This window comes from Rhincodon typus, chromosome 38 (assembly GCF_021869965.1).
Source record: "Rhincodon typus isolate 14 chromosome 38, sRhiTyp1.1, whole genome shotgun sequence".
In the NCBI taxonomy this organism is placed as follows: domain Eukaryota; kingdom Metazoa; phylum Chordata; class Chondrichthyes; order Orectolobiformes; family Rhincodontidae; genus Rhincodon; species Rhincodon typus.
The window spans coordinates 18,831,920-18,857,439 of record NC_063369.1 but is presented as its reverse complement, the minus strand read 5'-3'; the positions used below and the strand labels follow the sequence as shown (position 1 = coordinate 18,857,439).

Here is a 25,520-nt window from a genome sequence, read left to right as displayed (position 1 = left end):
CCCTCCCCCTTGACCTGTGCGTCTTCCCTGTACTGACCAACCCCCCACCCTAACTCCCCACCTACACTCACCTTTACTGGCTCCATCCCCACCTCTTTGACTTGTCCGTCTCCTCTCCACCTATCTGCTCCTTTATCCATCTTCCATCCGCGCCCCCCTTCTCTGCCTATTTATTTCAGAATCCCCTTCCCCTCCCCCATTTCTGAAGAAGAGCAAAGACCCGAAACGTCAGCTTTCCTGCTCCTCTGATGCTGCCTGGCCTGCTGTGTTCATCCAGCTCTACACCTTGTTATCTCACATCCTTCTGGTAGTGTGGTGACCAGAACTGTATGCAATATTCCAAGTGTGGCCTAACTAAAGTTCTATAAAGCTGCAGCATCACTTGCCTGTCCTTATACTCATTGCCCCTTCCAATGAAGACAAGGATGCCATAGGCCTTTTTTCACTGCCTTATCTACCTGTGCTGCCACCTTCAGTGATCTGTGGACATGCACACCCAGATCCCTTTCCATATCAGTACTCCTAAGGGTTCTGCCATTCACTGTATAATTTCCATGTGTACCTGACCTTCCAAAATGCATCACTTCACATTTGTCCAGATTAAACTCCATCTGCCATTTATCTGACTATACCTCCTACTGATATATATCCTGCTGTAGCTCTGGCAATCTTCCTCACTATCTGCGACTCCACCAATTTTTGTACATCTGCAAACTTACTAATTAGACCAGCTACATTTTCCTCCAAATAGGTCACAAACAGCAGAGGTCCCAGCACTGATCCCTGTGGAACACCACTCATCACAATCCTCCATTCCGAAAAGTATCCTTCCACTGCTACCGTCTGACTCCTATGACTAAGCCAGTTCTGTATCCGTCTTGCCAGTTTACCCCGATACCATGTGGCCTCACCTTTTGTACCAGTCTTCCATGAGGGACCTTGTCAAAGGCTTTACTGAAGTCGATGTAGACAGTATCAACCGCTTTTCCCTCATCAATCATCTTCGCCACCTCCTGAAACAACCCGATCAAGTTAGTGAGGCATGACCTCCCCCACATAAAACCATGCTGTGAATAAGTCCATTTGTTTCTAAATGCATATAGATTTTGTCCCTGAGAGTCTTTTCCAATAATTTCCCTACCACCGACATGAGAGTCCCAGGCCTGTAATTTCCAGGATTATCCCTGTTACCCTTCATAAACAATGGGACAACGTTGGCTATTCTCCAGTCCTCTGGGCAGAGTGGAAAGTGAAACTATTTTAAAACATAATTTCAAATCCATAGCAACTATCCAAACACACATCACCCACAAACTTACTGAATTGGAACAATTTTTCAACACCAAGTATTTTCTGTTGAGGACTGTAGAACAACACATGAAACTGGCATTCTCAAAAGTGGTGCAACAAACAAAGAAAAACCCTCTGAATTCCAAAGATAAAAGCACAATTATTTGCTATCTGAAGGCATTGGGCCTGCATCGAACAGGACAGAAAGGTCAGTGTCTTTTGAATTTCAGCAGTTAACCACGTGACAGAGCAGCAGAAAGCAGATTGAAGAAAACATTTGCATTTTTTACATATTTCCTTGTTGAGTCTAAAGTATGTAAAAGCAAAATATTGGAGATTTACTGCATTTTGTAATTCATTTTAATGATTTGGATGTGAACGTAGGAGGAATGGTTAGTAAGTTTGCAGATGACAGCAAAATTGGTGGTGTAGTGGACAGCGAAGAAGGCTCACTCAGAGTACAACAGGACCTTGATGAGATGGGCCAGTGGGCCGAGGAGTGACACATGGAGTTTAATTTAGCTAAATGTGAGGGGCTGCATTCTGGAAAGGCAAATCAGTGCAGGACTTATACACTTAATGGAAAGATCATAGGGAGCGTTGCTGAACAAAATGACCTTGGAGGTTCATAGATCCTTGGCAGTAGAGTAGACAGGATAGTGAAGAAGGCGTTTGGTATGCTTGCCTTTATTGGTCAGTGCATTGAATGTAGGAGTTGGGAAGTCATGTTGCAGCTGTACAGGACATTGGTTAGGCCACTTCTGAAGGACTGTGTTCAGCTCTGGTCTCCCTGCTATAGGAAGGATATTATGAAACTTGAAAGGGTTCAGAAAAGATTTACAAGGATGTTGCCAGGGTTAGAGCTACAGGGAGAGGCCAAATAGGCTGGGGCTGTTTTCTCTGGAGCATTGGAGGCCGAGGGGTGACCTTGTAGAGGTTTATAACATCATGAGCAGCATAGATAGGGTGAATAGCCAAGGTCTTTTCCCCAGGGTATCATTGTCTAGAACTAGAGGGCATAGATTTAAGATGAAAGGGGAAAGATTTGAAAGGGACCTAAGGGGCAACTTTTTCATGCACAGGATGGTACATGTATGGAATGAGCTGCCAGAGGAAGTAGTGGAGGCTGGTACAATTTCAACATTGAAAACGCATCTGGATGGGCACATGAATAGGAAGGGTTAGAGGGATTTGGGGCAAATTCTGGCAAATGGGACTAGATTAATTAGTCGGCATGGACAAGTTGGGCCGAAGAGTCTGTTTCCATGCTTTGCAGCTCCATGACATGGAACAGTCTGGAACAAGACTGGCCCTAACCAGTTGAGTAAGTTCATTAAAATAATCCAGCCTGTACAGCTGTGCTTCTGAAATATCGCTCCCACTGTGACCCCTTTTAAGGCTAATGCTCAACAGGAGACCCTTATAGCTGCAGTTTCAGTGATGGCAGGGGTCTGCTAGAGCAGGAGCACGGCTGTTGTAACTTGGGTCTGAGCTCCATTACTACCATTGCACATCTCCAGAATTTAAACTCACAACTCCACTTGGGGTCTTAACCTCTCACTTTTGAAAGCACTGCTCTACAGGTCTTCTCCCCAAATGACTGCAGCTTTAAAACCAAACATACACGCTGTTGTGAAATTAAACCTAATATTTAGCATACAAGCTGAATGCACACGTAAAAACAGCTTCATACATGTACAATTGGCAAGCAACCCTAAACTGGTATTGGTACAGAGGATAAGGTCAACGTTTCGGGCCTAGACCCTTCATCAGAAAAGGGGGAGGGGAAGGGGGTTCTGAAATAAATAGGGAGAGAGTGGGAGGCGGATAGAAGATGGATAGCAGTTTCAGGGCCGAAGAGATTACGAGAGAGTTACAGTGGGAGAGAGATCCCCTGAGGTTTGTCCGGAGGGAGGAGGGTAACTTCTTCGGACCTGAAACTGCTATCCATCTTCTATCCGCCTCCCACTCTCTCCCTATTTATTTCAGAACCCGCTTCCCCTCCCCCTTTTCTGATGAAGGGTCTAGGCCCGAAACGTCAGCCTTTCTGCTCTTATGATGCTGCTTGGCCTGCTGTGTTCATCCAGCCCTGCACCTTGTTATCTTGGTACAGAGGATGTTGGTCTGGAATTGTCCTCTCTTTCTTGTTTGGAACTCAAGTCTACCAGACGCACTTGGTTTTGACCCTTTATCTTGATCCAGTAATGTGAAGATTCACATGGTAGACTGTTTTTCTTTTGCTGTGTTGAACCAGATTCATGTTTCTGGAACGTTTAAGTATCAGTATGATGTTTGTCCATCAATGTTTCTTACTACCTCTCATCCTGCAGCCCAGATCCATTGTAATAAAACTGCTCTAGAAATTTCAAATTTGAAGTGCTTATTTGGAAGCTGTGTTCAGTATCTTGTTCCAAGTTATGTGATGAGTTTTCTACAGTTTATGCTTTCTTCAACATTCAGATTGCAGACAGAAAAGTCAGTGCCTTGGCTTCATTCAGCCCATATCCTAGAGCAGCATTTGGGAATGAAAAGGGTCATCTTAACTTGCTCCACCAACTATAAATGGAACATTATCAATGGGATGATTATTCCCTCCATTTCTGAAGATCCCTCCACTGCTCCCGACAACCACTCCCTTTATGTTGCAGTGAGTAGTCTTCATTTCCAAACAGCCCACCTCACTACCAACTTTCTGTTAGTCTCCCGTTAAACTGCTTCCCACCCTCCATTTAAATTGCACCCAGTTTTAAGTTGAAGCCTGCTCGCCTGACCCGGTCAGGTTTGCTGATATCAGCCCATTTGGTTGCCTCACTTGATCAAGTTAGTGGTCCCATGAAGCCTTCATCCCTAACACTTTAACTACTACTGAGTATGAATGAGAGTTCTCCTGAACTGATCAACATGGAGAGGACTTAGCCCTCACACTGCACATTTATGTGCAAAGAAATGGATTTCTTCCTGAGGGACTTAAGTTAGTGAAAATCATTGCATTGACCAGGTTGGTGAAAAAAGTTCACCCCAGCAGGTATGCACCTGCAAAGACAGTGGCATGTTGTCAGGCTTGTGAACAGACAAGTGTCCTAGCGTTGGGCAACAGTCATTGTACCTGTGAACTGGGCTCCGATGTAATTGAATATTCATAATGTGTTAATGCCAAAGATGTTCCCACCAAATAGGTTCTGGAGAACTGACACTGCCTGAAATGTTTTGAGAACTTAAACCCCCTTGAGAAACCTGAATTTTAGTCCCCATGCAGTTAAAAACCCTGCTCACCCTTCTATAAACTCGGGGGCCGTGCAGATTACACCAATATCTCTATATCCAAGATATATGGTGGAACAAAGAAAGAGAGAACCTTACAGTTTGTGTCCTCATTCCAATTTGATTTCTGTTAGAAGAAACAATTAAGTAGTTTTAAAGCTGACAAAGACTGTTTGGGAGACTGAGTAAACATTTCTACTCAATTTCTAAATAAAAAGTGTAGGAGCAAATTACTGCAGATGCTGGAATCTGTACTGAAAACAACAAATGCTGGAGATCACAGCAGGTCAGGCAGCATCCATAGAGAGACAGCAAGCTAACGTTTCGAATCTGGCCATCAGCTCTGATGGAGAGTCATTTAGACTTGAAAGCTTGCTGTCTCTCCATGGATGCTGTCTGACCCGCTGTGTTCACCAGCATTCGTTGTCTTCAGTTCTAATTAGAAAAGCTGTGTTTGCTTGTACAGAGAGCCAGCCTTTCAGTTTATTGAATAAAAACTGAAAGAACTGCGGATGCTGTAAATCAGAAAGAAAAGCAAAGTTGCTGGAAAAGCTCAGAACTGAGGAAGGGTCACCGGACCCGAAACGTTAACTCTGTTTTGTACTTCATAGATGCTGCCAGACCTGCCGAGCTTTTCCAGCAACATTGCTCTTGTCTCAGTTTATTGAGTTCAAAATGACAGTGGAATGAAAGGCACGCAAAATAGTTCCATACTAAAATCATTTAAAGGTAGTCTGAACCAAACTTCCTCACAACAGCATTGTTAGTGTAGTTCCTTTTTAATATTTTACAATGTTTCAATTTTTTTTATTCATTCACAGGATGAGGGTGTCACTAGCCAGCTGATTCCAGAGGGAAGTTAAGAGTCAACCACATTTCTGTTGGTCTGGAGTCACAAGTAGGACAAACTAGGTAAGGATGGCAGTTTCCTTCCCTAAAGGACCAGATGGGTATTTTTCCTGACAATCAACACGGTTTCATGGTCATCATTAGACTCTTACTTAATTCAAATTCTACCATCTACCATGGCAGGATTCAAACCCGAGCCCCCAGAACATTACCTGGGTCTCTGGTTTAACAGTACAGCGATAGTACCACAAGGCCATTACCTCCCATGCAAATGCAGAGGCAGTGTAGGCTGGGGATAGAAGTGGTGGGTATCTGCGATAAGAATAAGATATACAGAGCATGATTTTCAATGAAGCTAGTAGAGACTGATATAAAGGGTTAATAGCTATTTCACTGATGTCCAATGTGCATCATCGGTAATGTCAGATTGTGTTGGGAATGGTTGTTGGAAGTTCCGGGATTTAGATGCTTTAGAAGAAATAGGGATGGTGGAAAAAAAGAGGCGGGGGAGTGGCATTGCTAGTCAGGGCTGGTATAGCAGCTACTGAAAGGCAGTTTGAGAATGATATGTCTACAGAGTCAGTTTGGGTTGAGATCCAGAACAAGAAAGGAGCAGTCACTTTGTTGGTTTTTTTTAAAAACAACCCCGTAATAGTTGCAGAGAAGTGGAGGAGCGGATTAGGAGGCAGATACTGGAAAGGTGCAGAAGTCACAGGGTTGTAGTCATGGGTGACTTCAACTTTCCAAATATTGATTGGAAACTTTTTAGTTGTAATAGTTTAGATAGAGCGAATTTTGTCCAGTGCGTTCAGGAAGGATTCCTGTAGATGAATCAACACGAGGAGAGGCCACTTTGGATTTGGTGCTTGGCAATGAACCGGGCCGTGTTAGACCTGTTGGTAGGAGAGCATTTTGGCGGTAGCGATCATAACTCTGATGCTTTTACAATAGTCATGGAAAAGGATAAGTACATACAGCAGGGTAAGGCTTATAATTGGAGAAAGGGTAATTATAATTCTGTTAGGCAAGAACTGGGTAACATAAAATGGGAGCAGATGCTGTCAGGGAAGAGCACTGTAGAAATGTGGAGATTGTTTAAGGAATGCATACTGTGTGTGCTCGATATGTTTGTCCCTAACAGGCAGGGAAGATGCGGTCGAGTGAGGGAGCCTTGGTTCTCGAAAGAGGTCAAACGACTAGTTAAGAGGAAGAAGGAGGCTTATATAAGGTTTAGGAAACAAGGATCGGAAAAGACTCCAGAGGGATACAAGTTAGCCAGGAAGGAGCTGAAGAAAGGGTTTAGGAGAGCAAGAAAGGGGGCATGAGAAAACCTTGGCAGATAGGATCAAGGAAAACTCCAAGGCTTTTTACATGTACGTGAGGAATAAGAGAATGACCAGAGAAAGGGTAGAGCCAAACAAGGATTGTAAAGGGAATTTGTGCATGGAGCCTAAAAAGATAGGAGAGGTCCTGAATGAATACTTTTCTTCGGTATTCACAACTGAGAGGGACCTAGTTGTAGGGGATGACAGTGTGAAACAGGCTGGTAAGCTAGAGGAGGTGGATGTTAGGAAGGAAGATGTACTAGGAATTTTGAGGAACTTGAAGATAGATAAGGCCCCCGGGCCTGATGGGATTTATCCAAGGATTCTATGGGAAGTGAGGGAAGAAATTGCAGGGCCTTTGGCGATGATCTTTTCATCCTCACTGTCCACGGGTATAGTGCAGGAAGATTGGAGAGAGGCAAACGTCATTCCCTTGTTCAAAAAAGGGAATGGGGTAACCCCAAAAATTACAGGGCAGTTAGTCTTACTTCAGTGGTGGGCAAATTATTGGAAAGGGCTCTGAGAGATAGGATTTACGATCACTTGGATAGACATAGTTTGATTCATGATAGTCAGCATGGATTTGTGAGGGGTAGATCATGCCTCACAATTCTTATTGAATTCTTTGAAGAAGTGATCAAACACGTGGATGAAGGTAGAGCAGTGGATGTGGTATACATGGATTTAATTAAGGCATTTGATAAGGTTCCCCATGGTAGACTCATGCAGAAAGTAAGGAGACATGGGACAGGGGGAAACGTGGCAGATTGGATTCAGAATTGGCTGACCCTTAGAAAACAAAGGGTGGTAATGGACAGAAAATATTCTTAATGGTGCTCAGTTACGAGTGGTGTACCACAAGAATTTGTTCTGGATCCTTTTCTATTCGTGATTTTTGTAAATGATTTGGATGTAGTAGTGGAAGGGTGGATTAGTAGGTTCGCGGATGATTCGAAGGTGGGTCGAGTTGTGGATAGTGCGGAGGGCTGTTCTGGGTTACAAAGGGACATCGATAGGATGCAGAGCTGGGCTGAGAAGTGGCAGATGAAGTTTAACCCTGAAAAGTGTGAGATGTTTCATTTTGGAAGGACAAATTTGAAAGCAGAATGCAGGGTTAACAGAAAGATTCTTGGCAGTGTGGAGGAGCAAAGGGATCTTGGGGTTCATGTCCACAGTTCCCTGAAAGCTGCCACCCAGGTGGATAGAGTTGTTAAGAAGGCATATGGTGTGTCAGCTTTCATTAATGGAAGGATTGAGTTAAGAGCCATGAAGTTATGCTCCAGCTATACAAAAGCCTGGTTTGGCCATATCTGGAGTATTGTGTCCAGTTCTGGTCACCTCATTACAGGAAAGATGTGGAAGTGTTGGAAAAGGTGCAGAGGAGATTTAACAGGATGTTGCCTGGAATGGAGGGAAAGTCTTACAAGGAAAGGTTGAGAGAGCTAGAGCTTTTCTCTTTAGAACGACGAAGGATGAGGGGTGACTTGATAGAGGTGTACAAAATGATCAGAGGTATAGATAGAGTGGAAAGCCAGAGAATTTTTCCTCGGGTGGAGGTAGCTATTATGAGGGGGCATAGTTTTAAAGTGAGTGGAGGTAGATATAGGGGAGACGTCAGAGGTAGGTTCTTTACTCAGTGAGTGGTCGGGGCATGGAATGCATTGCCGGAGAGGGTAGTGGAGTCGGCCACATTAGGGGCATTTAAGCGGCTATTAGATAGGCATATGGATGATAGTATAAGGTAGGGGTGGAAGTTGGATAGACCTTAGGTTGAGGGTAAAATTGTGGCACAACATCGTGGACCAAAGGGCCTGTACTGTTCTATGTTCTATGTGTTAGATCACATGTAATGGGAGACCAAAGGAGAAGATTCTGATACAGCCTGTGATTGTCCCCTCTGTAAATTGAGTGTATTATTAATAAATATTCAATTGTTTGCAACAGCCTTGCTTCTATTTCTTGGTCTCAGACACACCCCGAGCTTGGGATATGGTGATATTGCCAAGGCCAACTGGGTGTTAAATGTTGACAGGCAGATTTGGAGATAGTGTTCTTTAAGAAAGACCATGAAAAGAAAACAAAATGCCTGACCTTCCTCATTCCCCATACATGAGGTGACTCTCTGTATGTTCCAAAACCCTAATTTTGTCAAGTGTAAACCCCTGGGCTCCTTGGGTCAGGGTAGTTTCGGTCCGTGTGTTATTGATTGTGGTTCTTGTCTCAGGATTCTGTCAGACTTCCTGTTGCTCAGTGGTCCTCTTTGATTTTTTCTTCCATGTTGGATTCTCAGCTGGGTCACTGACACTAACTGTAGCTGCTACCCACTGGTTTTCCTTGAACCTGCAGCTATAAAGGTCTCATGTAGTTCAACCTCTGGATTCAATATTCAGTTAATGATAGGATCTGGAGCAGATACAGTTTGAAAACTGCATTCGCACAGGGAAACATTAGATTCTGCTGCCTCTTGAATGTAATGCAGTTTTCATGAGAGGGCAGGGGATTGAGGTGTTTGGAACCTGCTGCTATTAAGTAACTGTTAAGTGGTGGAGCTAATTAAAAAACTTTGCTGGGCCTGTTTCAGATTTTCAGTTGATAGGCCCCAGGAAAACGTAGCATGAGTGTGAAGCTGGCATGCACACAACAGGGAAAATGAACCACTCAAAAATCATTTAAAAAATGGAAAATTGTGCTCAGCTGCTCCACCAATACTGAAATCGACTGACCCTCTCTGCGCAGCTGGAAAGTCAACCTCTTCTTAACCCTCCCCTGTGAAAACTCCCTGGTATTGGGAACGGATCAGGGAAACATCCAAATACATGGCCTCCCCTTCCACTTTTGCAGCCCTAATCCTACCACCAAGCCAGGACCCAGATAGTGAGAGTATATTAAAGCCCAATAATCAGGGACTGTGGTTCTAGGGATGAAGGTCCCTTGTGTTTAGGGATCATGGCTGCTCTGCTTGGGGCTAGGGCCAGGGCCAGGGCCAGGCAGGAGACACAGGTCAGGTCCAGCACCAAGCCTGTGATTTCTGCCTGGCCCCTGTGGCTAAGCATATCACCAGGATGTTGGTGAATATAAGGAATTTGTGGTAAACTCTGAGCCCACATTGGCTGATCCCTCCTGCCTCTTTAATAATCGACCAACCAGCCAGCCTGATCCCTTCCTAGCCTCTCATTTGAAAGAGCTAGTTTTACGTTTATTCTTCCTTTAGTGGCGGTTTCCTTTTCAGCATTGGGAATTTGACCTGGAATTTATTGTATGTGTAGCTTTAGGTTCCACTCTCGGTTTCCATTGTTCATTTTCAGTTTGGCAATGGTTTACTGTTTCCATTGGAACTCCTGTATCTGATGTTCTACAAGCTGAACATTGCTCACATAATATCCAGCTGATTAGTTTTATAACTGCTTGTCACTTGATAGGCATTGGAGCAATTGAATTTGTAACAAATCCGAATCTTTATATTTTTAAAGAGCCACATTTCCAATGAGCCCCAGCTCTCTAGCACAGAGCTTTCCAAACTTTCACCCCCATGACACTATTGTGAAACTTCAACAATGTTGTCACCTCTTTCGAGAAAACTGAGGTATTTCAGTGGACAATGGGGATTGGGGAAGGATGGGACAGCTTTGCCATTGCTACCTCTGAGCTCGCAATATCAAAATTTGAGCTCACCAATCCATTTGTGGTACCATTTCCAACATGGTTAAATTTCAGTGCTGTCTTATAGACTGCAATATAGTCTCTGCTTGAGGAGCTAGGAACTGTCAATTTAACATGGATGCTGAGACAGTGAGGAGCAAGTTTGGGAGATATCACTTTGCAGGGGATTTTTTTGAAGAAACAAATGTTTTATCACAAGGAACTGATATAACCTGTAAAGGCAGGTGGACTGAGGAATGAAGGCCTGGACACTAGACAAATTTATTTATTGTGTGATTTGATGACTCCTATGAGATTGGGTTCAAGGCAGGCTTTCAGGGAAAAGGAATATCAAGGCTTCAAGGCAAGTCTTTCTGCTTAAGCTTCGAAAGTAATATTATTTATTATATATTAATACTAAATAGTGCTATACATCAAAATCAGGCATTTAGCAAGTTCTGATCTAACGGCTACACTACCTTTGGATTAACCTATGTATTCATCTGTATGTTTACAATTTGCTGCTCTTAAAATTCTCCATTCTTGTCTCATGTATTGTAGGCTGGTGTTGTCTACTCCAGCCACTCTGTGCTGTTTATGCTCAGTGATATGCAGCTCGATGACATCTTCTCAATGTTGTCCCAAGGTCTTGAAGTCCTTAAAATAACAGAACTCTCTACAATTCTTCAAACAATATAACTTTAGTATTCAGTTAGAGAAGATTTGTTGAGGTATGAGACAATCAATACAAATCAGCATTCAGCAATTGTAAAGCAGTAAAAACAAATTACGTCGATATTGTATAAACCCCTTTGAAGGATCTTGGATAGGGAAATTCACTTGGTGTGGTGATGATGGATTTTGAGAAAGCCTTATAGGAGCTTTGTGTTAAATGTCAAGAACAAAGAACAAAGAACAAGGAAAATCACAGCACAGGAACAGGCCCTTCGGCCCTCCAAGCCTGCGCCAATGTTGGTCATAGAAAAGCCGAAGGGCAACGTAGCAGCAGGATTTGAACATTGACATACAAATCAAAAAGAAACCTCCTTATTGAACCTTAAAAGCACAGACACAGTTTGAAGCTGGGCTGAGGTGCTGTTGTGTTCCCTCATTCAGTCTTTTGCCGTGATGGTATTTGAACCTGGGTCCCCAGAACATTATCTGGGTCACTGGGTTAATAGCATAGTGAATAATACCACTAGGCAGGACCACAGAGATGGGAAACCTAACCTTCTGGGGAGAAGGATATAGATGAGTAGAGGGGTCGCTGGAGAGGAGTCTGGGCTGTTATTGGATTCCCCTGCCCCACATTCTAACACTCAGTCAGGCCCTGTGTAACAAATGGTGAATGTCTACACCCAAAGGAGATCACTGCAATTACCTGCCTTTGCTCCAAATCCCAGGACCCTTAACTAGCAGAAATCCATGGGAACTGGCAATCTTGAACTGAGTACTTGTTATATTTCTGCTGATTTTCCATTCCATTAGTGAATGAATGAGAATGTTGTACAGGAAAAGTAGCAAGCCATTAACTTGATTAACAATTGCCCAAAGTGAAAATGGCACAGATTGCACTTCTGTAATTACAGTCATTTTAAAAGGAAACATGAGAAAGGACTTTATGAGTTAATGATGCCTGAGCCTCCTGTGTCCCAGGGACAGGTCATCCACTGTGTCACTGGCCCTACCAGTGTCCTGGTAAAAGGAATTATGCAGTCGTCACCTGTACATTACCTGAAATCAGAATACCAATAATTTGACACCCTATATTATTTAACCTGATTAGCTCCTGCTCTATTTCCACAGTGCCAGCAGCCAAGGAATGTTCCACAGAGGTTTTCAGCAATTTATCTTATCGTGTACAGGCCTTCATTGAAGTGCTGAAGTTTTCATCAAATGACTGGACAATCTTGGAATTTTGTCACTAAGATTTGGTTTCCTCACCCAGATTCCTGAGTAAAAAGCGAACAATACAAAGTTCCTGTACTTCAGCAGCTGACTAATTGCACAGGACTACTGAGTGGATGTGTTGAATCTGGATGTGCCAAGGTAAATAATGGCCAGGTTTGCTGTCTAAACAAATTCAAACTCAAAGGAAGGAGGGTGTGAGAAATAGAGGGTTGAAAGTTTGAGAGGGAGTAAGAAGATGAGAATGTTGAAGAAAGTGAGAAAAGATTTGGATTATAAAGAGAGGACTGTGTCTAAGGGGCAGAGAGTGAGGAGAGAGGAACATGTAATGTCAGTGTGTGGAAAGTTAGAAGGAAAGGATGTGAAATGGTTGGAGGTGGATAGGGAGAAGAATTAAAGACAGTGTTGAAACTAAAAGCAGGATGATGTGTGAGAGACAGAGTGAATGAAAGAAGGTGGCGAGAGAAATGCAATATATAGCAAGAAAGAGGGATAGGGTGAGAGTGATGGAATGTGTAAAGAGAGAGGAAGGAGAGACCGAGTGTATAAGAAAGCGGGAGAGAGTTAACTATAGAACCCAATGGAGCAGTGTGCATTTCTTTTAAATGGACAATATCTCTCTATGCAACAGACCCATGAAGTGCAAACTGTGCTTTAAGTGAATGTTTATTGTAAAGACTGTATTTTTTTTTTGCATATTTCTGTTTGTGGACTAAAGTGGAGAGAAGGGCAGTTTTAAAACTAAAGGATTATGGAAGGTATTGCAGTAGTTCCGAAAGTGAGTTATTGAAACTCATTGTGTGCAGTGTTTACCCAGCTGCTGTTTTGTTCAGAGAGAGCTGCTATTTGTAGATGGCACATGTCCCAGGTGCATTTGGAGTGTGGAATTTGTCCTGCAACAGATAGCTAATTGATTTATGCAGTTATGACCTGTCGTGAATGTTAAAGGTAATCAGCCTGATTCTCTGATTAATTCCTCCCTCTCTCTGCAGTAAAAATAACTGAAGCTTGAAATAGGTCGGTTTTTGCTGTAAGCTGTTGTTTTTAACTGGTATCTAAAAGACTTCTTGTGTACTGGCACTATTGAGCTGTAGTCCCCAGTTTTCTTTTCCTCCACCCATAAAACCATTTTTTTTTTGTTTGTCTGTGTATTTCTGTACTGTGTGTAGGGGTCTTAAAAGTGAGTAAGTTCTTAGATGTTTAAGTATAAATAAAATCCCTACAGTGTGGAAACAGACCATTCAACCTATCAAGTCCACACTGACCCTTCAAAGAGCATCCAACACAGACCCTCCCCATCCCTGTAACCCTGCATTTCCCATGGCTAACCCACTAGCCTGCACATCCCTGCACACTATGAGCAATTTAGTATGGCCAATCCACCCAACCTTTTCTACCATCCACCTAAGCTTTGGACTGTGGGAGGAATCCAGAATACCCAGAGGCAACCCAAGCAGGCACGAGGAGAACATACAAACTCCACACAGACAATTGCCCAAGGCTGGAATCAAACCTGAGGCAGCAGTGAGCCACCCTGCTGCATACTTGTGATTAGTAGTAGATTGTGTTAAGTTTACGAACATGGTCAATGTTCTGAAAACCTGATTCCAACGGTCAGGTAAATTTGGGACTTTGTGTCCTTTGATTAGATCATTAGCTTTTGTGGCAAACCTGGGAAGAGTGGGGCTTAAGAATCAACTTCCAAAATAGGTCATAACAACATGAATCACATTATATAGAACAAATTATTGGCTATCTCACTTACTGAAGGAAGGTAATGTGTTGGTAAATTGCAAATTATTGTGATAATAAGACAGACAGCTCATAGAATCATTACTGAACTATTGTCCTCCTGACAATATCAACAGGTTCAAGTGGAAAAGTTGCCTTAGAGTCAAACATAGAGAGAGATTTCACTTGATGTTGCAGCCAATTCAGATAATAGCCAAAAATACTCATGTTTGACAGCAGCTGAGAGCAAATTAACAGTGGGATTGGAATCTTAAGAGCTCTGAGTTTGTTGGCTGTGTGATCAGTGATCCTCACAAGAACCATCACATCACCCCACTCAGCTCTGGTCAGAGTATGTGTGGATATCAGATTAGGACAGCTACAGCCTTCAAGACTCTCTGCCTTTGAAACATCTACCAACCAGCTGGGTAAACTCAACACAGAAAGCTGTCCAGCTGTTTGGATGTGTGACCAAAACAGAACAAAAATAGGACCAAAATAAAATTTCAGAAAGGATCCAGGCAGGTTAACTTCTCTGTTCAATGTTTCAGCCACCAACTGGGAAATATCTCCAGATGTTAAGAAGCTTGGGAGTTGAAACAAACCATTCAAATATGAAATGATATATTTTCCCTTTCTCCTGTGTAGAACCTGCAGGGAATCCTACTTAATCCAGTGGGTACTTGGGATGGGAGGAGACTCCATGTCGTCTCAGGGTCAGCTCCATACCCCAACATATTGGACTCAAAACATTAGCTCTGTTTCTCTCTCCACAAATACTGCTAGACCTGCTGAGTTTCTTCAGCATTTTGGTTTATATTAGAGTTAGATTCAGTTCACAGTGTGCAATGAGTCACATTATTTTGTAATGGCTGTGGTACAGACCTCATGGAGCTCATGCCACGGAGCTGGACAATTATTCAATCAGTCAACTAGAAGTGTTTTCTCTGGAGAGGGACAAAACATTATGATCAAAAGAACATGACTCTGAAATGTTAAATAACTCTGTTCCTCTCTCCACAGACACTGCCGGGCCTTCTGAGAATTTCCAGCATCTTATTTTGTGCTAATTAAGTGCATCTTCTGTTATTTTTGAACCTGAGGAGAGACTATGTTATACATTCTACAGAAACAGATTGAGCTACTGAATGGTTTGCTGTTACAGCCTATCTGTTAATGATGGCTTCACATTATTAGATACCTGAATATAAACTCCCAGCTCAGTTTGGACAAAAGTTAGATAACCAGGTGTAGAGCTGAATGAACACAGCAGGCCAAGCAGCATCAGAGGAGCAGGAAAGCTGATGTTTCGGGCCTAGACCCTTCTTCAGAATTCTTGGACAAAAGTTGAGCCTCTTCGCAGGACTTCATCACTGAGAACAAGAATTTTACACAACTAGGAATGGTGGAAATGGTGCAACGGAGTGGAGGGGAGAATGGCAGGCAGGGAAGCTAGGGAATGGGAGGAGGAAGGAGTGGGTGGCGGAGAATGGGGTGAGGCGTGTGCGAAAGTGGATGTGGAGAGTGGAAGGGTAGGAGGTGAAGGGTTGGAGACAGGAATGGAATGGGGATGAATGTAGAGATGACAGTGGAAGGTGAGAAGGAGAAATGGTATCTCCACATACAGTGAACAAATACTGTGTGGCTAAAGACTCTGCTGCTAAAAAGAGCTAGTTGCGTCTCCAAATTTGAAGGTCCCTGCTCTCTGAAATATGTCTTTTCTTATTGCAGACCCAAAGAAATTTATAAATTATGTAAAAATAACATACCGATGTTACAACACCCTCCGACCTCTATCACCATCACCCAAACCTGCTCCTTCGGTAGCCAAGGACAAATGGAAGGGTTTTTATCAAGTGTACTTGAGCCGCCTCGCATATCTGTTTTCAAATTCTCAGAAACCTTTTCCCAGAAGATGTGTGGAAAACAGTGGGTAACAAAAAATATCCGTTCAGTTAGCTTGATAACTTGTTAATTGGTGACTTTTAAATTGGCTCTTACCTACTGTAAATCTATGCTTTGTCACTTTTCTACAATTACTTTGCCTCTAGTCTATGACAACTGTGTTCTCTAGTCTCTTTGAGATACATACATCCTCACCTTCTTACAGCAACCCTACCCTCCCCGACTATTCCTTCTGTTCTTCTGCCCCTCCCTACTTTTTTCTACAGTATGATATGTATCACCCAGTTCCAAAGAAGAGTCCTATCGGACTCAAATTAACTCTATTTCTCTCTCCTCATGTTGCCAGACATCTGATTCTTTCTGGTGTTTTCTGATTTATTTCAGATCTCCACTGTCCATGGTGTTCTGCCTTTGATTTGATAATGGTAGAAAACTTCTGTTTTATACCACTCTCACAATTTGCAGCCAGTGGTGTTTAGCTAAAAGAATGAGAATGGTCAAATCTATGAACTGACTCTGACATATTCTCTTTTCAGAAGGAATACATTCATTGGGCAGGAATCATGGATCTTGATGTGATCGGAGATGGTGTTCAGAAAGTGTGTTCTGAAGACTGGAACAAGGAAGAAAAGGAACAGAGTAACATTAAGTCAGGTATACCTACTTCTCACAGCTGCTTGCAACTGATCTCAGCTAGGCCAAAGTCCATTTGTAAATAATTTACACTTGAATATAAACCTACAGATCAATTAACAACAGGGAACAAGTTATTTTCCAATTGATTGGATAACGTTTCTGCCAGAGAATGTATTATTCTCCCAAATATTAAACAGTGTAGTTAAACACTGAAATAAAGTCATGGGTGCGAAATGTATTGATCCTCACCTTTCTACTACAACCCTGCCTATACCTATACCCCACCTCGCATGGGGCCACCCCCTTTAACTGATAGTGTCAAGAACACAAAGTGAAATAAAGTATAGAGGTTGGGGGATGCTGGAGATTACAGCGTGTCAGACAGTATCCATGGAGAGAGAACATGCTAACTTTTCAAGTCTAGATGACTCTTCATCAGAGGTAGATGTTGGGTGATGGGGTTCGGTGCTTCAGATACTGATCCATAGAACATAGAACAGTACAGCACAGTACAGGCCCTTCACAACCGATCTATTATCCTACTAAGATCAATCTACCCTGTATACCCTACATTTTACTATCCTCCATGTGCCTATCCAAGAGTTGCTTAAAAGTCTTTAAAGTATCTGACTCCACTACCACTGCTGGCAGCGCATTCCACACACCCACCGCGCTCTGTGTGAAGAACCTACCTTTGACATCTCCCCTATACCTTCCTCCAATCCTCTTAAAATTATGCCCCTCGTAATAGTCATTTCTGCCCTGGGAAAAAGTCCTGACTATCCACTCTATCTATGCCTGTCATCATCTTGTACACCTCTATCAAGTCACCTCTCATCCTTCTTCACTCCAATGAAAAAAGCCCTAGCTCCCTCAACCTTTTCTCATAAGACCTGCCCTGAAGTCCAGGCAGCATCCTAGTAAATCTCCTCTGCACCGTCTCTAAAGCTTCACATCTTTCCTGTAAGAGGTGACCAGAACTGAACACAATATTCCAAGATAGTTTCAGAGATAGTAGGAACTGCAGATGCTGGAGAATCTGAGATAACAAGGTGTACAGCTGGATGAACACAGCAGGCCAAGCAGCATCAGAGGAACAGGAAAGGGTCTAGACCTGAAATGTCAGCTTTCCTGCTCCTCTGATGCTGCTTGGCCTGCTGTGTTCATCCAGCTCTACACCTGGTTATCTACAATATTCCAAGTGTGGTCTAACCAGGGTTTTATAGAGCTGCAGTATAACCTCTCGGCTCTTGAACTCAATTCCCCTGCCAATGAAAACCAACACACCATATGCCTTCTTAACAACCCTATCAACTTGGGTAGCAACTTTGAGGGATCTATGGATGTGGACCCTAATATCCCTCTGTTCTTCCACACTGCCAAGAATCCTGCCATTAACCCTGTATTCTGCATTCAAATTTGACCTTCCAAAATGAATCACTTCACACTTTTCTGGGTTGAATTCCATCTGCCACTTCTTTGCCCAGCTCTGCATCCTGTCAATGTCCCATTGCAACCTACAACAGCCCTCCACACTATCCACTTCGTGTCATTGGCAAACTTACTAACCCACCCTTCCACTTCCTCATCCAAGTCATTTATAGAGATCACAAAGAGCAGAGATCCCAGAACAAATCCCTGTGGAATACCACTGGTCACTGAGCTCCAGGCTGAATACTTTCCATCTGCTACCACCTTCTGTCTTCTATTGGACAGCCAGTTTTGTATCCAGACAGCCAAATTTCCCTGAATCACATGCCTCCTTACTTTCTGAATGAGCCCACCATGTGGAAACTTATCAAATGCCTTGCTAAAATCCATACACATCACATCCACTGCTCTACCTTCATCAACGTGTTTTGTCACATCCTCAAAGAATTCAATAAAGCTCGTGAGGCATGACCTGCCCCTTACAAAGCCATGCTGACTATTTCTAATCAAACTGTGCTTTTCCAAATAATCATAAATACTGTCTGTCAGAATCATCTCCAATAATTTGTCCATCCCAGAAGTAAGACTGACTGGTCTGTAATTCCCACAATTATCCTTATTCCCTTTCTTGAACAAGGGAATGACATTTGCCACCCTCCAATCATCTGGTACTACTCCAGTGGGCAGTGAGGATGCAAAGATCATTGCCAAAGGGGCAGCAATCTCTTCCCTCACTTCCCATAGAAACCTTGGGTATATCCCGCCTGGCCCAGGGGACTTATATATCCTCATGTTTTTCAAAATTTCTAGCACATCCTCCTTCCTAACATCAGCCTGTTCGAGCATATCTGCCTGTTTCATGCTGTCGTCACAAACGTCAAGGTCCCTCTCACTGGTGAATACTGAAGCAAGGTATTCATTAAGGACCTCCCCTACCTCCTCTGACTCCGCACACAAGTTTGCTCCACTTTCCCTGATTGGCCCTACCCTCATTCTGGCCATCCTCTTGTTCCTTGCATAAGCATAGAATGCTTTGGGGGTTTTCCTTGATCCTACTCGCCAAGGTTTTCTCATATCCCCTTCTAGCTCTCCTAAGTCCATTCCTCAGTTCCTTCCTGGTTACCCTGTAGACCTCTAAAGCCCTATCCGATCCTTGCTTCCTCATCCTTAAATAAGCTTCCTTCTTCCTCTTGACTAGATGTTCCACATGTCTTGTCATCCAAGGTTCCTTCACGTTACCATCCTTTCCTTGCCTCAGTGGGACAAACCTATTCAGTTCTTGTAGCAGCTGTTCCCTAAACAACCTCCACATTTCTGTCGTGCATTTCCCTGAGAACATCTGATCCCAATTTATGCTCCGCAGTTCTTGCCTAATAGCATTGTAATTCTCCCTCCCCCAATTAAATACTTTCCCATACCGTCTGCTCCTATCCCTCTCCATGACTATAGTAAAGGTCATGGAGTTATAATCACTATCATGAGTTATGATCTCTTGCCCAATCCTACCCTGGGACCATCCCTTAATAAAATTGTGTTTGTAGCATAAACTGGGAAATACAGCATTGAGCTTAGAAACTCGTCTGAGCACAACATGTTGGATCTTGCCACTTTATTTTGTCTCCAACTTTGTTCCATAATGCTATTTGATTTCAGCCTAAAATGATGGGCAAAGGGCAGTCATCAGTAGTATAGAGTGGATGATAAATTAAAATGATCCCTAAGTCCCTTGAGAGTAATGTGAAATTATAGCACAGGTTATATGATTACAGTATAGGTAGAGGTTGTTCATCTCATCATGGCTGTTTACATTCGCTGCAAGAGCAGTGCACCCAGGGTCGCTCCCTGCCTTTCCCCTGAAAGCATGCAAAATTTTCCTTTCTGATAGAGATCCAATTTTCTCTTGAAAATATGAAAGACATTTTCTGGTGTGTGGTCCTAGGGACAAACCTCTTGATGCATTGTCAAAGTTGCCCTATAACTTCACAAGTTGTCAGTGAGTGTTTGATGTGATATTTGACTGTGGGAGTCTGTGTTTATTGTTGTTGAAAGATGCAATTGTGTCTAATAACCACCAGCAAGCTTCAGGAGCAGCCACAAGATCATGGTCAGAAAACAAACCTTGGTCAATTCTTATTCTCCCTAATGGTGAATCTCAGTCAATCTTAACAACTTTCAAAATCTCTTATCAGCTAGGGACCATCTCTGTGACATTCCTAATTTGTGTGGCTTAGCACCATGCCAAAGGGTGAGATGCCCCTGTATGCCAAGGGGAATCAGTGGCATAATGATAATGTAACTGGACTAATAATCCAGAAGCACAGGTTAGTGCTCTGGGGACATGGATTCAAATCCCACCACAGAAACTGATGGAATTAAAATTCAATAATAAAAGTAGCTGGTCTTGTTAATTGTGGCCATGGATATCAACATTTTGCAAGTTACCATCAAGCAGAAACTAAACTGAAGAAGCTGTCTAAACACAATAGCGAGAACAGCACATCAGAGGCTAGGAATTCTTCAGCAAGTAACTCACCTCCTGATTCCTACAATGTGTCAACAAGGCACAAATCAGAATTGTGATAGAATACTCCCCACTTGCATGGATGAGTGCAGCTCCAGCAACACTTAAGAAGTATGACATCATCCAGGACAAAGCAGCCACTTGATTGGCACTACATCCACAAGCATCCACTCCCTCCACGACCGACACTCAGTAGCAGCAGTGTGTACTATTGACAAGATGCACTGCAGTAACTCACTAAGGCTCTTAGACAGCACCTTCCAAACCCATGACCTCTACCACCTAGAAGGACAAAATCAGCAGGTACATGTAAACACCACCACCTGCAACATCCCCTACAAGCCACTCACCAACCTGATGTGGAAATATATTGACAGTCCTTCATTGTCACCTGACCAGCAATGCGAGTGCACCTGCTCCAACTGGATTGCAGTAGTTCAAGGAAGTAGTTCATCAGCACCTTCTCAAGGGCAATTAAGAATGGGTAATAAATGCTGATCCAGCCAGCAGTGCCCACTCCGGAATGATTGTTGTAAACTCCCATCTTGAACACTAACGTGCTTTAGGGAAGAATATCTTCTCTCCTTACCCCGACTCAATACCCACAGCAATGTGATTGATTCTGAACTGCCCTAGAAATAACCTAGTAAGTAGCTCAGTTCAAGGGCAATAAGAGATGTCTAAAACCATTGGCCTTTCTAGTAATGTCCTCATTTGAGACTAGAATAGATCATTTAAAAATAAAGTAAATCATAGGGATTGGTTCCATGTTATGCTTTGATAGGATATGGACATCACTGTCTGGCCCAGCATTTATTGCCCAGCCCAAGTTGCCTTTGAGAAGGTGATGGTGAGCTGCCTTCTTGAACCACTGTGGTCCATGTGGCCTAGGGACACCCAGAGTGCCATAGGGAGGGTGTTCCAGAATTTTGATCCAATCAGTTATCGGAATGGAAAGAACACGCAACTCAGAACCCTGCCAAAGGCTTCTGAAGTGCTAGTCTTGAGCTGTTGCCCCTTTTCATCCTCATATTGTCATTTACATTTTGCAGAATATGCTGACCAAGCTATAGTGCAAGGAAAACGTCAGCCTCTGATTGTTTACATTCTCCTGGGTCTCTCCACCCTGCTGTCAACAGGAATTCTCATCACTGGAGTCATCATGTGTATGTTCCCTTATAGTCAATGTTCTAAGCTTATTGTAGTGCAGATTTCCTGCAGTGGTGCTGTGTCTCATTCACTTAGACTTTTCTTCTTACATCCTTTAGCACTAAAATGGTTTACTGTGTAATCTGCTGGATGTGCATACTGATAGTGATGCAGTGAGGGGTAAAGAAGATTAGGGATTTGAGTGAACAGTGCGAGTAACAGTCGATCTCCTTGATCAGTGAGAGATCCAGATTGAGAAAGAATCTCAGTCTGAGGGAGAGGGTAAGGGGAATCTCAAATCGAGGGGAAAGAAAACTGGATGAGAGGGAAGAAAAATCAACAAAGGAAAATTAAGAAAATCATAGTTTAAGATGGTCACTTTTTTTGCACCATTAACAACCAATCCTAATGACCTGCAGTGAGAGTAGTGATTATTTAACATAGCAAAGTCAGCAATTCTTCTGGTGAGGAGGATAGTAAACTGGCAAAACCAATGGCAAACAGTGCAAATCAGTCAGCATCTTCTAGTGATTTGTAAAACGCAGCATCTCTTTCTCACTATGAATTATGAGACCATAGACAAGTGAATGATAGTATGGGCCATTAAATGTACTAATAATGTGGCAGTAAACCAGAGTTATTATTGTGATCTTCACACCTTCTGAAGTCAACAGAGGGAGAGACAGAAGGGCCTTCCTGAAAGTTACCATTCTCATGTTGAGGATACTTTCAATCCTGTTTCTACCCTATTGTGTGGTGCTATCACTGCGCTAAAGCAGATAGATTCAAAACAGATCTAGCAACTCACCCAGGCATCCATAAAGCACTGTGGGTCATCAGTATTTAAACCTGTAATCTCACAGACCAGCATATCCACTACTCCACCATTACCATCAAACCAGGGATCAAGTCCCACTTCTGAAGAAAGGTCAGTGGACTTGAAAGATGTATTTATGCCTCGTACTAAACATGTGTAGTTGCAATATAAGATCATCTTGTATTTATGCTTGTTACTAACTATATTTTCTATCTGTAGATGGTTCCAGATCTGCTGAGTTTCTTCAGCAATTTCTGTTTTTGTTTGCTTCAGAGCTGCAGCATCTGCAGTTGTTTTATTATATAAGCCAAGGTCAACTTTGGTTCAATGAAGAGTGCTGGGTTGCATGTCAGATTCTACACCAGGCACACCTAAAGATGATGTGTCAATCTAGTGAAGCTATGAAATAGGATTACTTTCATGCCCAAAACCATAAATAGGAATTGATAGATAGAGCTAAAAAAAATTACCACAACCAACAGATCAGATTTAAGCACTGTAGTCCTATATTATCATGAATGATGGTGAACAGTCACACATGGAATAGGAGGGTCCATAACTATCCCCATCTTCAGTGATGGGGGAGCCCAGCACATTAATGCACAATATAAAATGAAGCATTTGCAATAATCTTCAGCCCAAAGTGCCGAGTGGATGAACCATCCTCCAGAGGTTCCCAACATCGCAGATGCCAGACTTCAGCTAATTTGATTCACTCCATGCAATATCACAATGTGGCTGAAGGCGCTGGATACTATAAAGAGTGCAAGCCCTGACAATATTCTGGCAATAGTACTGGAAACCAGTGCTCTGGAGCTTGCCACCCTCCTAGTCAAGCTGTTCCAGTACACCTACAATACTGACATCTACCTGACAATGTGGAAAATTGCCCAGCTATGTCCTCTACACAAAAATCGGGACAGATCTAATTCCAACCCATCATCAATCTATTAGTTAATTTACGATTTTCATCATGTGATTTTCAAGTGATGGAAATTGGCGTTGGCAGTGCTATCAAACAGCAGTTACTCAACAATAATCTGTTTACTGACACATAGTTTGACCTTTGCCAGGGCCTCTCAACTCGTTATAACCTTGATGCGAAGATGGAAAATAGGTGAGTGACTGCCCTTGACATCAAAAGCAGCATCGGGAGATCAAGGACTCCAAGCAAATCTGGAGTCGGGGGGTACTCAAGGTGAAACTCTGTGCTGGTTGGAGTCATACCTGGCACATAGAAACATGGTTGTAGTTGTTGGAGTGAATCATCTCAGCTTCTGGATATTCTGCAGGAGTTCCTCAGGATAGTGTCCAAGGCCCAGGCATCTTCATTTGCTTCATAAATGACCTTCCCTCTACCATAAGGTCAAAAATGGTGTTTGCAGATGATTACATGATGTTCAGCATTATTCACAACTCCTCAGATACTGAAGCAGTTCATATCCAAATGTAGCAAGATCTGGACCACAAGACTTATATCAGACCGTAGGAGCAGGTCAGAGGCTAGGACTCCTGCAGCAAGTAGCTCACTTTCTGATTCACTAAAGTCTGTCCACCATCTATAAAACATAGGTCAGGAGTGTTGTGAAATAACCCTAACTTGCCTGCATAAATGTATCTACAGCATCACTCAAGAAGCTTGACACCATCCAGGACAAAGCAACCTGCTTGGTTGACACCGCAACCACCACCTTCAACATCTCCTCCCTCCATACCAATGCTCTGTATCAGCATGTGTACCATCTACAAAATGCAATGCAGCAACTCGCCAAAGCTCATCCAACAGTATCTTCTAAAATTATAAGACACAGCAGCAGGAGTGGTATGTTCAGCCTGCCCATGTCTTCCACCCTCAATAAGGGTGAGAGCAGCAGATAAGAGGGAATATCACCTCCTGCACATTTTCCTGCATGTCACACACCATCCTGATTTGGAAATATATCACTGTTCCTTCGCTGTTAGGTCAAGACCATAAAATTCTCTCCTTAATGGCATTGTGGGTCTATCTATAGCAAATAGACTGCAGTGATTCAAGAAGGCAGCTCACCACTGCCTTCTCAAGGACAATTACGGACAGGCAATAATGCTGGCTCAACCACCTATGCTCTTATCCCACAAATGAATTTATAAAAAATCATCATGTCTCATATCCAAGGGTTTAGAAGTGACAACTGGGCCCTCAGTCAGAGCACCATATGCAATTTAATATATGTTAAATTATTAAATATGTTAAACAGCAAACAAATCAGAGATGCAGTAGATTCACTGGAACTCATAGAAGACTATTTAATTTTACCGGGAGCATAGAATGCACCAAATGATAGATATTTCCTTGAATCCCACACAATATTCCTTTTTGTCTTCCTGCTTCTGTCCCCTTCTCTATTCTCTCTCCCTTCCCCTCCACCTTCTCTACTCTGACCTTGGGCTCCACTCCACATATGAAGAGAACTTTACCTGGCAGCTGTCCCGCTAGCTTTCTGGAAAGATCGAATTGGCATTGAGTAGAGCAGGATAGCAGGGACACCAAAGCACGTGGGTGATTGCCCTCATCAGATTTGCCCAACTGAGTGGTTTGTGCCATTTGGATGGAATTCAAATATGTGGGGGTAGAGGTTTCTACAAAGGTTTTGCTGGGATGTTTTCTAAAGTATTTTCCAATTTCAGTCACACAGATATTCAATGAAACGAGGAACTCACAATTGGAACTTACCCAGATGCAGAGTAACAGTAAGTGTCAAATCCCAATAGGAAGAGCTCAGTGAATTCCAGATTTTTTCTAGTTTCTGGGTGAGAAATGTTTCTCTCAGATCTCCTCATAACCTCTAATTTCTTACCTTAAACCTATGTCCCCTGTTATGGACCCTACAACCAAGAGGAATAGGATCATATCTTTATGATAACTCAGTGTCCTCAGTTGCTATTGGGAATGTCTAGATGATGTTCCTACCAGATATGTCAGATTCCTTACCTGGCTAGATACAAAGGTGATCTTATACAAAACATAAGCGCTCAATTCTGAGATAATAAGATGTACAGCTGGATGAACACAGCAGGC

General features: G+C 42.8%; 1 protein-coding gene across 1 annotated transcript in view; it reads left to right on the top strand.

Moving 5' to 3' along the window:
* The first annotated feature begins 16,452 nt into the window (after nt 1-16,452).
* Nucleotides 16,453-25,520, top strand: part of LOC125487229 — a 51,438-nt gene continuing 42,370 nt past the window's right edge. Inside the window, exons 1-2 of the mRNA XM_048617845.1 lie at nt 16,453-16,562; nt 25,130-25,192. Of these exons, the coding sequence (XP_048473802.1) occupies nt 16,472-16,562; nt 25,130-25,192 (154 nt within the window). The 5' untranslated portion in view covers nt 16,453-16,471. The remainder of the gene's footprint in view (nt 16,563-25,129; nt 25,193-25,520) is intronic.